The 12847-nt window shown below is 45.5% G+C and overlaps 1 protein-coding gene across 3 annotated transcripts in view; it reads right to left on the bottom strand.

The window, feature by feature from the left end:
* atrn (attractin) overlaps positions 1-12847 on the bottom strand; it is a 236715-nt gene that overhangs the window by 205712 nt on the left and 18156 nt on the right. For all 3 annotated transcript variants that reach the window (XM_031787623.1, XM_031787624.1, XM_031787625.1), the window contains exons 2-3: positions 4213-4296; positions 987-1100 (exon numbers count right to left, since the gene is read on the bottom strand). In XM_031787623.1, the coding sequence (XP_031643483.1) occupies positions 987-1100; positions 4213-4296 (198 nt within the window). The remainder of the gene's footprint in view (positions 1-986; positions 1101-4212; positions 4297-12847) is intronic.

Here is a 12847-nt window from a genome sequence, read left to right as displayed (position 1 = left end):
ACCACCACCACCATACAGCTCACCACCACCACACAGCTCACCACCACCACCATACAGCTCACCACCACCACACAGCTCACCACCACCACCACCACCACCACCATACAGCTCACCACCACCACCATACAGCTCACCACCACCATACAGCTCACCACCACCACCACCATACAGCTCACCACCACCACCACCACCACCACCATACAGCTCACCACCACCACCACCATACAGCTCACCACCACCACCACCACCACCATACAGCTCACCACCACCACCACCATACAGCTCACCACCACCACCACCACCACCACCATACAGCTAACCACCACCACCACCATACAGCTCACCACCACCACCACCATACAGCTCACCACCACCACCATACAGCTCACCACCACCACCACCATACAGCTAACCACCACCACCACCATACAGCTCACCACCACCACACAGCTCACCACCACCACCACCACCACCACCATACAGCTCACCACCACCACCACCACCACCACCACCATACAGCTAACCACCACCACCACCATACAGCTCACCACCACCACCACCATACAGCTCACCACCACCACCACCACCACCATACATCTCACCACCACCACCATACAGCTCACCACCACCACCACCATACAGCTCACCACCACCATACAGCTCACCACCACCATACAGCTCACCACCACCATACAGCTCACCACCACCACCACCATACAGCTCACCACCACCACCACCATACAGCTCACCACCACCACCACACAGCTCACCACCACCACCACCACCACCATACAGCTCACCACCACCACCACCATACAGCTCACCACCACCACCACACAGCTCACCACCACCACCACCACCACCATACAGCTCACCACCACCACCACACAGCTCACCACCACCATACAGCTCACCACCACCACCACCATACAGCTCACCACCACCATACAGCTCACCACCACCACCATCGTCCTCCCTGTACCCACCTGAAGGCAGCCAGTAGAGGAGTGTAGATAGAGTCACCATCGTACACATACAGGTGGTCCCAGCTGCACTCTGTGGCAAAGTGGTCCAACCTCAGCCTGAGGATGCTGTTGGGCCTGCAGGACAGAGACAGAACACAGTCAGGATGCTGTTGGCCTACAGGACAGAGACAGAACACAGTCAGGATGCTGTTGGGCCTACAGGACAGAGACAGAACACAGTCAGGATGCTGTTGGGCCTACAGGACAGAGACAGAACACAGTCAGGATGCTGTTGGGCCTGCAGGACAGAGACAGAACACAGTCAGGATGCTGTTGGGCCTGCAGGACAGAGACATAACACAGTCAGGATGCTGTTGGGCCTGCAGGACAGAGACAGAACACAGTCAGGATGCTGTTGGGCCTACAGGACAGAGACAGAACACAGTCAGGATGCTGTTGGGCCTACAGGACAGAGACAGAACACAGTCAGGATGCTGTTGGGCCTACAGGACAGAGAGAACACAGTCAGGATGCTGTTGGGCCTACAGGACAGAGACAGAACACAGTCAGGATGCTGTTGGGCCTACAGGACAGAGAGAACACAGTCAGGATGCTGTTGGGCCTACAGGACAGAGAGAACACAGTCAGAAATAAACCTGGACGTGGTTGAACAGCGTCTGGCTAGATGCCAAGTGCAGGAGGTCAGTGGGGTTATACTAAACGATACGTCCCATATAGAACCCTATTCCCTATATAGTGCACTACTTTTGACCAGATCTAAAATCCCTGGTCAAAAGTAGTGCACTACATAGGGAATAGGGTTCCATAGGGCCCTGGTCTAAAGTAGTGCACTATATAGGGAATAGGGTGCCATAGGGCCCTGGTCTAAAGTAGTGCACTATATAGGGAATAGGGTGCCATAGGGCCCTGGTCTAAAGTAGTGCACTATATATGGAATAGGGTGCCATAGGGCCCTGGTCTAAAGTAGTGCACTATATAGGGAATAGGGTGCCATAGGGCCCTGGTCTAAAGTAGTGCACTATATAGGGAATAGGGTGCCATAGGGCCCTGGTCTAAAGTAGTGCACTATATAGGGAATAGGGTGCCATAGGGCCCTGGTCTAAAGTAGTGCACTATATAGGGAATAGGGTGCCATTTGGGACTCAGAGTCTTCTAGTCTGGTTCCACAGTAGAACAAGCGGATGTTTACATGGATTATTAAATTATAGCTTTTTTATTTATTTGACCTTTATTTAACTAGGCAAGTCAGTTAAGAACAAATTCTTATTTTCAATGACGGCCTAGGAACAGTGGGTTAACTGCCTGTTCAGGGGCAGAACGACAGATTCATGCTTCGCCTATTCCTCTTCAATTTATAAAGATACTGTTGCACAAACATGCTGATTTAGGCCAACGCCACCACTGGTATTATCAGGCTGTATAGCTAATTACGTTTGCGCTGACTCTGAGTACATTTATTAACGAGATAGCTAGCCACCTAACTAGCGATTAGCATTAACGGCTAATACAATTTAGGCCCAACTTGCTAAGAAAAAAAAACTTGCCGTTTGCAGATGTAAGAAACAAAGTAATAGTGTAATTATAGAAGACTAGCAGGTTCATTTGTAGAAAGTAGGTATCTGTAGACAGAAGGTGCTCTTTGGTAAAAAAGGGGTAAATTGGTCATCAAAAAGAAAGGGAGACCAAGGCCCTCTTCATATAATTCATTAAAATGCCTTTAATGGCATAATCAAGTGAAACACCGTTTTAAAACTCTGTTGCGTTTTCGTCTGCATGGCCTTTGTCAGGGAGTACAAAGATACTATCGTGGATTGATATTAGAAGCAAATTGAAAACAGCATCATTGCTTGTGCTGCATCGATCATGCAGCCTAAAAGAAAGCGTCTCGTGGAACAACAAACGCGCTCCTTGAGTGAAAGGGGGCGTGGCCTCGTCTGTGTGGAAAGCAGCACGGAGAGAGAGATGACTCAAGTAGGGAATTAAACTAGAAAAATGGATGCTACACACGGTGTATCACATTTAACAAACCAAAACTGTAAATGCCATTATACCGCAATTTTCTAACTCATTTAATGGGATTCTCATCATTTTGAGACGGAAAGAAAAATGTGCAGTTTTACAGCTAATTTCCCGCATTTCAACACATTTGGCATGGAGGCACATGTTTGCAGTTTTTAATATTAACGATGATCAAATGGGCCCCGGTCCGTAATTCCACCGTTAGACTAACTTACCAATAAATAAACTAATGTTGGTGTTCTACATTGCACTTTGTGTATTGTATCATTTTAAGATTGGTCCAGGGGCCTATAAAAGGGGGGCATGGGCCAGGTGCCCATCTAGTCAATGGGCCAGGTGCCTATAAAAGGGGGGCATGGGCCAGGTGCCCATCTAGTCAATGGGCCAGGTGCCCATCTAGTCAATGGGCCAGGTGCCCATCTAGTCAATGGGCCAGGTGCCCATCTAGTCAATGGGCCAGGTGCCCATCTAGTCAATGGGCCAGGTGCCCATCTAGTCAATGGGCCAGGTGCCCATCTAGTCAATGGGCCAGGTGCCCATCTAGTCAATGGGCCAGGTGCCCATCTAGTCAATGGACCAGGTGCCCATCTAGTCAATGGGCCAGGTGCCCATCTAGTCAATGGGCCAGGTGCCCATCTAGTCAATGGGCCAGGTGCCCATCTAGTCAATGGGCCAGGTGCCCATCTAGTCAATGGGCCAGGTGCCCATCTAGGCAATGGGCCAGGTGCCCATCTAGTCAATGGGCCAGGTACCCATCTAGTCAATGGGCCAGGTACCCATCTAGTCAATGGGCCAGGTGCCCATCTAGTCAATGGGCCAGGTGCCCATCTAGTCAATGGGCCAGGTGCCCATCTAGTCAATGGGCCAGGTGCCCATCTAGGCAATGGGCCAGGTGCCCATCTAGGCAATGGGCCAGGTGCCCATCTAGTCAATGAAACATTTGGATTTGTATAGAATGAAAACAGAAAAAACATTAAAATACAAAACATCATTATTATATATGATCATATTATGACACTTAGACCATCTATTAGGGCTATGACTTTTCATTAATACTGTAAACATACTTTTGGTTTGATCTTTAGCATGGCTAGATATATTGGACCTGTCTTTCAGTAGAGTTGTGCAGGGTAGAGGCATATTGTTGCGTTTCTATTGGTCTATAGTGTAACGTGTGTGTGTGTGTGTGTGTGTGTGCGTGACTCACGTTCCCTCGATGAGCCAGGTGCACTTGGTCTTGTACTTATAGTTTCCTGGTCCATCTGTCAGGAACCCTGAGGGGCCCGTCAACCTATAGAAGAGAGAGAAAAGAGGTCAGGCCAGTCAGCCAATAGGAGAGAGAGAAAAGAGGTCAGGCCAGTCAGCCAATAGGAGAGAAAAGAGGTCAGGCCAGTCAGCCATTAGGAGAGAAAAGAGGTCAGCCCAGCCAGCCATTAGGAGAGAAAAGAGGTCAGGCCAGCCATTAGGAGAGAAAAGAGGTCAGGCCAGTCAGCCATTAGGAGAGAAAAGAGGTCAGGCCAGTCAGCCATTAGGAGAGAAAAGAGGTCAGGCCAGTCAGCCAATAGGAGAGAAAAGAGGTCAGGCCAGTCAGCCATTAGGAGAGAAAAGAGGTCAGGCCAGTCAGCCATTAGGAGAGAAAAGAGGTCAGGCCAGTCAGCCAATAGGAGAGAAAAGAGGTCAGGCCAGTCAGCCATTAGGAGAGAAAAGAGGTCAGGCCAGTCAGCCAATAGGAGAGAAAAGAGGTCAGGCCAGTCAGCCAATAGGAGAGAAAAGAGGTCAGGCCAGTCAGCCAATAGGAGAGAAAAGAGGTCAGGCCAGTCAGCCAATAGGAGAGAAAAGAGGTCAGGCCAGTCAGCCAATAGGAGAGAAAAGAAGTCAGGCCAGTCAGCCAATAGGAGAGAAAAGAGGTCAGGCCAGTCAGCCAATAGGAGAGAAAAGAAGTCAGGCCAGTCAGCCAATAGGAGAGAAAAGAGGTCAGGCCAGTCAGCCAATAGGAGAGAAAAGAGGTCAGGCCAGTCAGCCATTAGGAGAGAAAAGAGATCAGGCCAGTCAGCCAATAGGAGAGAAAAGAGGTCAGGCCAGTCAGCCAATAGGAGAGAAAAGAGGTCAGGCCAGTCAGCCAATAGGAGAGAAAAGGAGAAGAATAATCCAAACTATTGAAAAGGAAGCTCTCATCAGTTTGACTGTCCAGCAGCACCAACCAGTGGCCAAGAAAGTGGAACTATACAAAGATGAGGGTAGAAGTGTGCACTATGTAGGGAAGAGGGATTTGACAAATGGGGGAAAAATCTTTACGTTTAAACGGCCTGCCTTTTTTCCGGTCGACTCCCATTTCTGAGTGTATATTTGGCCTTGTGTTTTTAGGTTATTATCCTGCTGAAAATGGAATTTGTTGGGAAGCAGACAACCAAGGTTTTCCTCTAGGATGTTGCCTGTGCTTAGCAATATTCAATTTATTTTAAAAACCTCCCTAGTCCTTGCAGATGACAAGCCTGTTCCATGCAGCCTCCACCATGGTGGCACTCAGTGTTGTGTTGGATTTGACCCAAACATAACGCTTTGTATTCCGGACATAACCTTCATTTCTTTGCAGTTTTACTTTAATGCCTGATTGCAAACAAATAGTTTTTTTCATGTATTTTTTATTTTGTACAGACTTCCTTCCTTTTCACTGTCATTGAGGAACTGTGAAATAAATGTTCTCTTATAACGGTTTTATAAAGTCACCATTGGCCTCATGGTGAAATCCCTGAGTGGTTTCCTTCCTCTCTGGCAACTGAGTTAGGAAGGGCGTCTGTATTTTTATAGTGACTGGGTGTATTAATACAGCATCCAAAGTGTAATTAATTAATGCTCAAAGCAGAAAGTATTCAGAACCGTTGATTCTTTCCACATTTTGTTACATAAAAAAAAAAAATTACAGCTAAAATCTAAAATTGTGGGGTTCTTTTAGAATCTCTACACACAATCCCTCATAATGACATCACAATACCTCATAATGACATCACAATACCTCATAATGACATCACAATACCTCATAATGACATCACAATACCTCATAATGATATCACAATACCTCATAATGACATCACAATACCCCATAATGACATCACAATACCTCATAATGACATCACAATACCTCATAATGACATCACAATACCCCATAATGACATCACAATACCCCATAATGACAAAGTGAAATGTATAAAAACACAAGCATTTCACTACACATTAACATCTGCTAATTATGTGTATCTCACCAATACAATTTCATTTGAAAATATATATTTTTAAATATATCCATTAGGGCCTAATTATTGACCAATTTCCTTATAGGAACTGTAACTCAGTAAAATCTTAGAAATTGTTGCATGTTGCATTTATATTTTTGTTCAGTGTAGTTAACCAAATAGCTTCCTGGCCTAACTATTTAGCAGTCTTATGGCTTGGGGGTTGAAGCTGTTCAGGGTCCTGCTGGTTCTAGACTTGGTACATCGGTACCGCTTGCCATGCAGTAGTAGAGAGAACAGTCTGACTTGGGGGCCTTTCTCTGACACCGCCTTCTATAGAGATCCTGGATGGCAGGAAGTGAGGTACTGGGCCATACACACTGGCCTCTGTAGCGCCTTGCAGTGCCAAGTAGTTGTCATAGCAGCCAGGCATGTCAAATGGTGCAGCTGTAGAACTCTGAGGACCCATGCAAAATCTTTTCAGCCTCCCGAGGGGGAAAGGGGCGTGGTCGTGCCCTCTTCACAACGGTGTTGGTGTGTTTGGACCATGATAGATCCCTAGTGACATGGACAGCGAGGAACATGAAGCCATCGACCTGCTCCACCACAGCCCTGTGGATGTGAATGGGCTCGTGCGAGAGCCTCCGTTTCCTGTAGTCCAGGATCAGCTCATTTGTCTTGCTGACGTTGAAAAAAAAGGAGGTTGTCATGGCACCACTCTGCCAGGTCGCTGACCTGCCTAAAACCTTCGGCAAACTTAATGATGGTGTTGGAGTCGTGCACGGTCATGCAGTCAGGGGTAAACAGGGTTCCTTCTATTGCCGATCCTCACCCCTGTCAGGCCTCAGTGTTGAGAGTCAGAGTGAGGGAGGTGATGTTGCCTACCCTCACCACCTGGGGGCGGCCCGTCAGGAAGTTCAGGATCATTTTGAAGAGGGAGGTGTTCAGTCCCAGGGTCCTTAGCTTAGTGATGAGCTTTGAGGGCACTATGGTGTTGAACGCTGCGCTGTAGTTAATGAATAGCATTCTCACGTAGGTGTTCCTTTTGTCCGGGTGGGAAAGGGCAGCGAGGAGCACAAAAGAGATTGCATCATCTGTGGATCAGTTGGGGCGGTATGCAAATTGGAGTGGGTCTAGGGTTTCTGGGATAATGGTGTTTGTGTGAGGCATGACCAGCCTTTCAAAGCATTTCATTGCTACAGATGTGAGTGCTACGTGTCGGTGTCATTTAGACAGGTTACCTTCTTGGACACAGGGACTATGGTGGTCTGCTTGAAACATGTTGGTATTACAGACTCAGTCAGTTGAAAACGTCAGTTGTTTTGTGTACGTATTGTTGTCTCTACCTTCTTGCCCTTTGTGCTGTTGTCTGGGCCCAGTAATGTTTGTACCATGTTTTGTTCTGCTACCATGTTGTGTTGCTACCATATTGTTGTGATGTTGTGTTGGTACCATGCTGTGTTGTCGTCTTAGGTCTATATATATATCTCTTGTCGTGATGTGTGTTTTGTCCTATTTATTTTTAATCCAAGCCCCCGTCCCCGCAGGAGGCTGTTGTCCGTTCCTAGGCCATCATTGTAAATAAGAATGTGTTCTAAACTGACTTGCCTAGTTAAATAAAAGTTTTTAAAAAACATTCGTTGAGCGTCAGAGTCGGTGTAGCAGGAGTAGAATTGAGTCCTGTATTGACGCGTTGCCTTTTTGATGGTTCGTCGGAGGTCGTAGCAGGATTTCTAATAAGCTTCCATGTTAGTGTCCCGCTCCTTGAAAGCGGCAGCTATTAACTCAGTGCGGATGTTGCCTGTAATCCATGGCTTCTGGTTGGGATTTGTATGTACGGGGACGCCGTCGATGCACTTATTAATGAAGCCGGTGACTGATGGGGTAAACTCCTCAATGCGGATGAGGCCCGGAACATAGTCCAGTCTGTGCGAAACAGCACTGTAGATTATCGTCCACTTCACTGGACCGAGTCACTGGACCGAGTCACTGGTACTTCCTGCTTTAGTTTTTGCTTGTAATCAGGAATCAGGAGGATACAGTTATGGTGAGATTTGCCAAGCGAAGGGCGAGGGAGAGCTTTGTATGTGTCTCTCTGTGTGGAGTAAAGGTGGTCTAGAGTTTTCACCTCTGGTTGCACATTTAACATGCTGGTACCAGATGCTCAGCAGGCTCTGCTCACACTTACTGGCCTGAGGCCAAACAACACGACAAACATCATTGGACACTTTATGGAACACAAAGCCTTCACGATCTCATCCTGGAATATCCAAGGCCTGAAGTCATCTGCCTTTGGCCTAAAGAGCAGGACCCTGGACTTCACCCAAAAAATCGGTAATACAGACATTGTCCTCCTGCAAGAAACCTGGTATAGAGGAGACGGACCCACTGGTTGCCCTCCAGGTTACAGAGAGCTGGTAGTCCCATCCACCAAACTACCAGGTGTGAAACAGGGAAGGGACTCAGGGGGTATGCTAATTTGTTATAGAGCAGACCTAACTCACTCCATGAAATTAATCAAAACAGGAACATTTTACATTTGGCTAGAAATTCAAAAGGTAAATTATCTTAACAGAGAAAAATGTCCTCCTGTGTTCTACCTATATCCCCCCACTAGAATCCCCATACTTTAATGAAGACAGCTTCTCCATCCTGGAGGGGGAAATTCCAGGGACATGTACTAGTCTGTGGCGACATAAATGCCAGAACCGGACAAGAACCTGACACCCTCAGCACACAGGGGGACAAACACCTGCCTGCAGGTGACAGCATTCCCTCCCACATATGCCTCCCCTAGGCACAACTATGACAACATAACCAACAAAAACGGGTCACAACTCCTGCAGCTCTGTCGCACGCTGGGTATGTACATAGTCAATGATTGGCTTCGAGGGGACTTCTATGGTAGGTACACATATAGCTCATCTCTTGGCAGTAGTACTGTAGACTACTTTATCACTGACCTCAACCCAGAGTCTCTCAGAGCATTCACAGTCAGCACACTGACACCCCTATCAGAACACAGCAAAATCACAGTCTACTTGAACAGAGCAATACTCAATCATGAGGCATCAATGCCAAAGGAACTGAGTAACATTAAGAAACGCTATAGATGGAAGGAATGCAGTTTGGAAACCTACCAAAAAACAATTAGGCAATAACGAATTCAATCCCTTTTAGACAATTTCCTGGGTAAAACGTTCCACTGTAGTAGTGAAGGTGTAAACTTGGCAGTAGAAAATCTTAACAATATATTGACCTCTCAGCTTCCCTGTCAAATCTAAAAAATCTCAAATAGAAAACCGAAGAGAATTGACAACAATGACAAATGGTTTGATGAAGAATGCAAAAATCTAAGAAAGAAATTGAGAAACCTGTCCAACCAAAACTATAGAGACCCAGAAAACCTGAGTCTACGCCTTCACTATGGTGAATCACTAAAACAATACAGAAATACACTACGGAAAAAGAAGGAACAGCACGTCAGAAATCAGCTCAATGTAATTGAAGAATCCATAGACTCTAACCACTTCTGGGAAAATTGGAAAACACTAAAACAACAACAAGAATAATTATATATCCAAAAATGGAGATGTATGGGTAAACCACTTCTCCAATCTTTTTGGCTCTATAACAAAGAATAATGAGCAAAAACATATACAGGATCAAATATAAATTTTAGAATCAACTATTAAAGACTACCAGAACCCACTGGATTCTCCAATTACCTTGAATGAGCTACAGGACAAAATAAAAAACCCTCCAACCCAAAAAGGCCTGTGGTGTTGATGGTATCCTCAATGAAATGATCAAATATACAGACCACAAATTCCAATTGGCTACACTAAAACTCTTTAACATCATCCTTAGCTCCGGCATCTTCCCCAATATTTGGAACCAAGGACTGATCACCCCAATCCACAAAAGTGGAGACAAATAACTACCGTGGGACTAACCTTGGGAAAATCCTCTACATTATCATTAACAGCAGACTTGTACATTTCCTCAATGAAAACAATGTACTGAGCAAATGTCATATTGGCTTTTTACCAAATTACAGTACAACAGACCATGTATTCACCCTGCACACCCTAATTGACAACCAAACAAACCAAAACAAAGGGAAAGTCTTCTCAGGCTTTGTTGATTTCAAAAACGCCTATGACTCAATTTGGCATGAAAGTCTGCTATACAAATTGATGGAAAGTGGTGTTGGGGGTAAAACATATGACATTATAAAATCCATGTACACAAACAACAAGTGTGCGGTTAAAATTGGCAACAAAAAAAACACTCACCGTGGGGTGAGACAGGGATGCAGATTAAGCCCAACCCTCTTCAACAAATATATCAACAAATTGGCGAAAGCACTAGAAAGTCTGCAGCACCCTACTAGAATCTGAAGTCAAATGTCTACTGTTTGCTGATGATCTGGTGCTTCTGTCACCAACCAAGGAAGGCCTACAGCAGCACCTAGATATTCTTCACAGATTCTGCCAGACCTGGGCCTTGACAGTAAATCTCAGTAAGACCAAAATAATGGTGTTCCAAAAAAGGTCCAATCGCCAGGACCACAAATACAAATTCCGCCTAGACACCGTTGCCCTAGAGCACACAAAAAACTATACATACCTTGGCCTAAACATCAGCGCCACAGGTAACTTCCACAAAGCTGTGAACGATTTGAGAGACAAGGCAAGATGCCATCTATGCCATCAAAAGGAACATACAATTCAACATACCAATTAGGATCTGGCAAAAAATACTTGAATCAGTTATAGAACCCATTGCCCTTTATGGTTGTGAGGTCTGGGGGTCCGCTCATCAACAAAGACTTCACAAAATGGGACAAACACCAAATTGAGATCTGCATGCAGAATTCTGCAAAAATATCCTCTGTGTACAACGTAGAACACCAAATCATGCATGCAGAGCAGAATTAGGCCGATACCCACTAATTATCAAAATCCAGAAAAGAGCCGTTAAATTCTACAACCACATAAAAGGAAGTCATTCCCAAACCTTCCATACCAAAGCCATCACCTACAGAGAGATGAACCTGGAGAAGAGCAAGCTGGTCCCTGGGGCTCTGTTCACAAACGCACCCCACAGAGCCCCAAGACAGCAGCACAATTAGACCCAATCAAATCATGAGAAAACAAAAAGATAATTACTTGACACATTGGAAAGAATTAACAAAAAAAACGAGCAAACTAGAATGCTATTTGGCCCTAAAAAGAGACTACACAGTGGCAGAATACCTGACCACTGTGACTGACCCAAACTTAAGGAAAGCTTTGACTATGTACAGACTCAGTGAGCATAGCCTTGCTATTGAGAAAGGACACCGTAGGCAGACCTGGCTCTCAAGAGAAGACAGGCTATGTGCTCACTGCCCACAAAATGAGGTGGACACTGAGCTGCACTTCCTAACCTCCGGTCCAATGTATGACCATATTAGAGACACATATTTCCCCCAGATTACACAGATCCACAAAGAATTTGAAAACTGACCCAATTTTGATAAACTCCCATATCTACTGGGTGAAATTCCACAGTGTGCCATCACAGCAGCAAGATGTAGCAACAACCCATATTTATGCTTATTTATTTTCCCTTGTGTCCTTTAACCATTTGTTCATCGTTGCAACACTGTATATATATATATAATATGACATTTGTAATGTCATTATTCTTTTGAAACTTCTGTATGTGTAATGTTTACTGTTCATTTTTTATTGATTATTTCACTTTTGTATATTATCTACCTCACTTGTTTTGGCAATGTTAACATATGTTTCCCACGTCAATAAAGCCCCGTAAATTGAATTGAATTGAAAGGTCAAACAGATTTCAGTTTCCCTGCATTAAAACCACACACCACTCCGAGCTTACTCTGCCTTTCTGTCCTTCCGATGAATAGAACATCTAACTAGATTTATATTAACCATGTCATTGTTCAGTCAAGTTTCCGAGAAACAGGATATTCCAATTTATTCTCCAGTGATTGATAGGATAGTCTCGTGGTCATATACGGGACGTCCCAGTTGTATGTAGTTCTGAATCTCAGATAGCACTGCATTAGCCATCTGAATCTGCTGGGCAGTCTCTGGCTGCATCAAAAATAGCACCATATTATTCCCATTATATAGGGCACTACGGGACTCTATATAGGGCACTATGGGACTCTATATATAGGGCGCTACGGGACTCTATATAGGGCGCTATGGGACTCTATATGTAGGGCGCTACGGGACTCTATATATAGGGCGCTACGGGACTCTATATATAGGGCGCTACAGGACTCTATATATAGGGCGCTACGGGACTCTATATATAGGGCGCTACGGGACTCTATATATAGGGCGCTACGGGACTCTATATATAGGGCGCTACGGGACTATATATATAGGGCGCTGCGGGACTCTATATATAGGGCACTACGGGACTCAATATATAGGGCATTACGGGACTCTATATAGGGCACTGCGGGACTCTATATATAGGGCACTACGGGGCTCTGGTCCTCTATGTATAGGGCACTACGGGACTCTATATAGGGCACTATGGGACTCTATAGAGGGCACTACGGGACTCTGGTCCTCTATATAT

Source organism: Oncorhynchus kisutch, linkage group LG14 (genome assembly GCF_002021735.2).
Source record: "Oncorhynchus kisutch isolate 150728-3 linkage group LG14, Okis_V2, whole genome shotgun sequence".
Lineage (NCBI taxonomy): Eukaryota > Metazoa > Chordata > Actinopteri > Salmoniformes > Salmonidae > Oncorhynchus > Oncorhynchus kisutch.
This window is presented reverse-complemented; position numbering and strand designations above follow the sequence as displayed.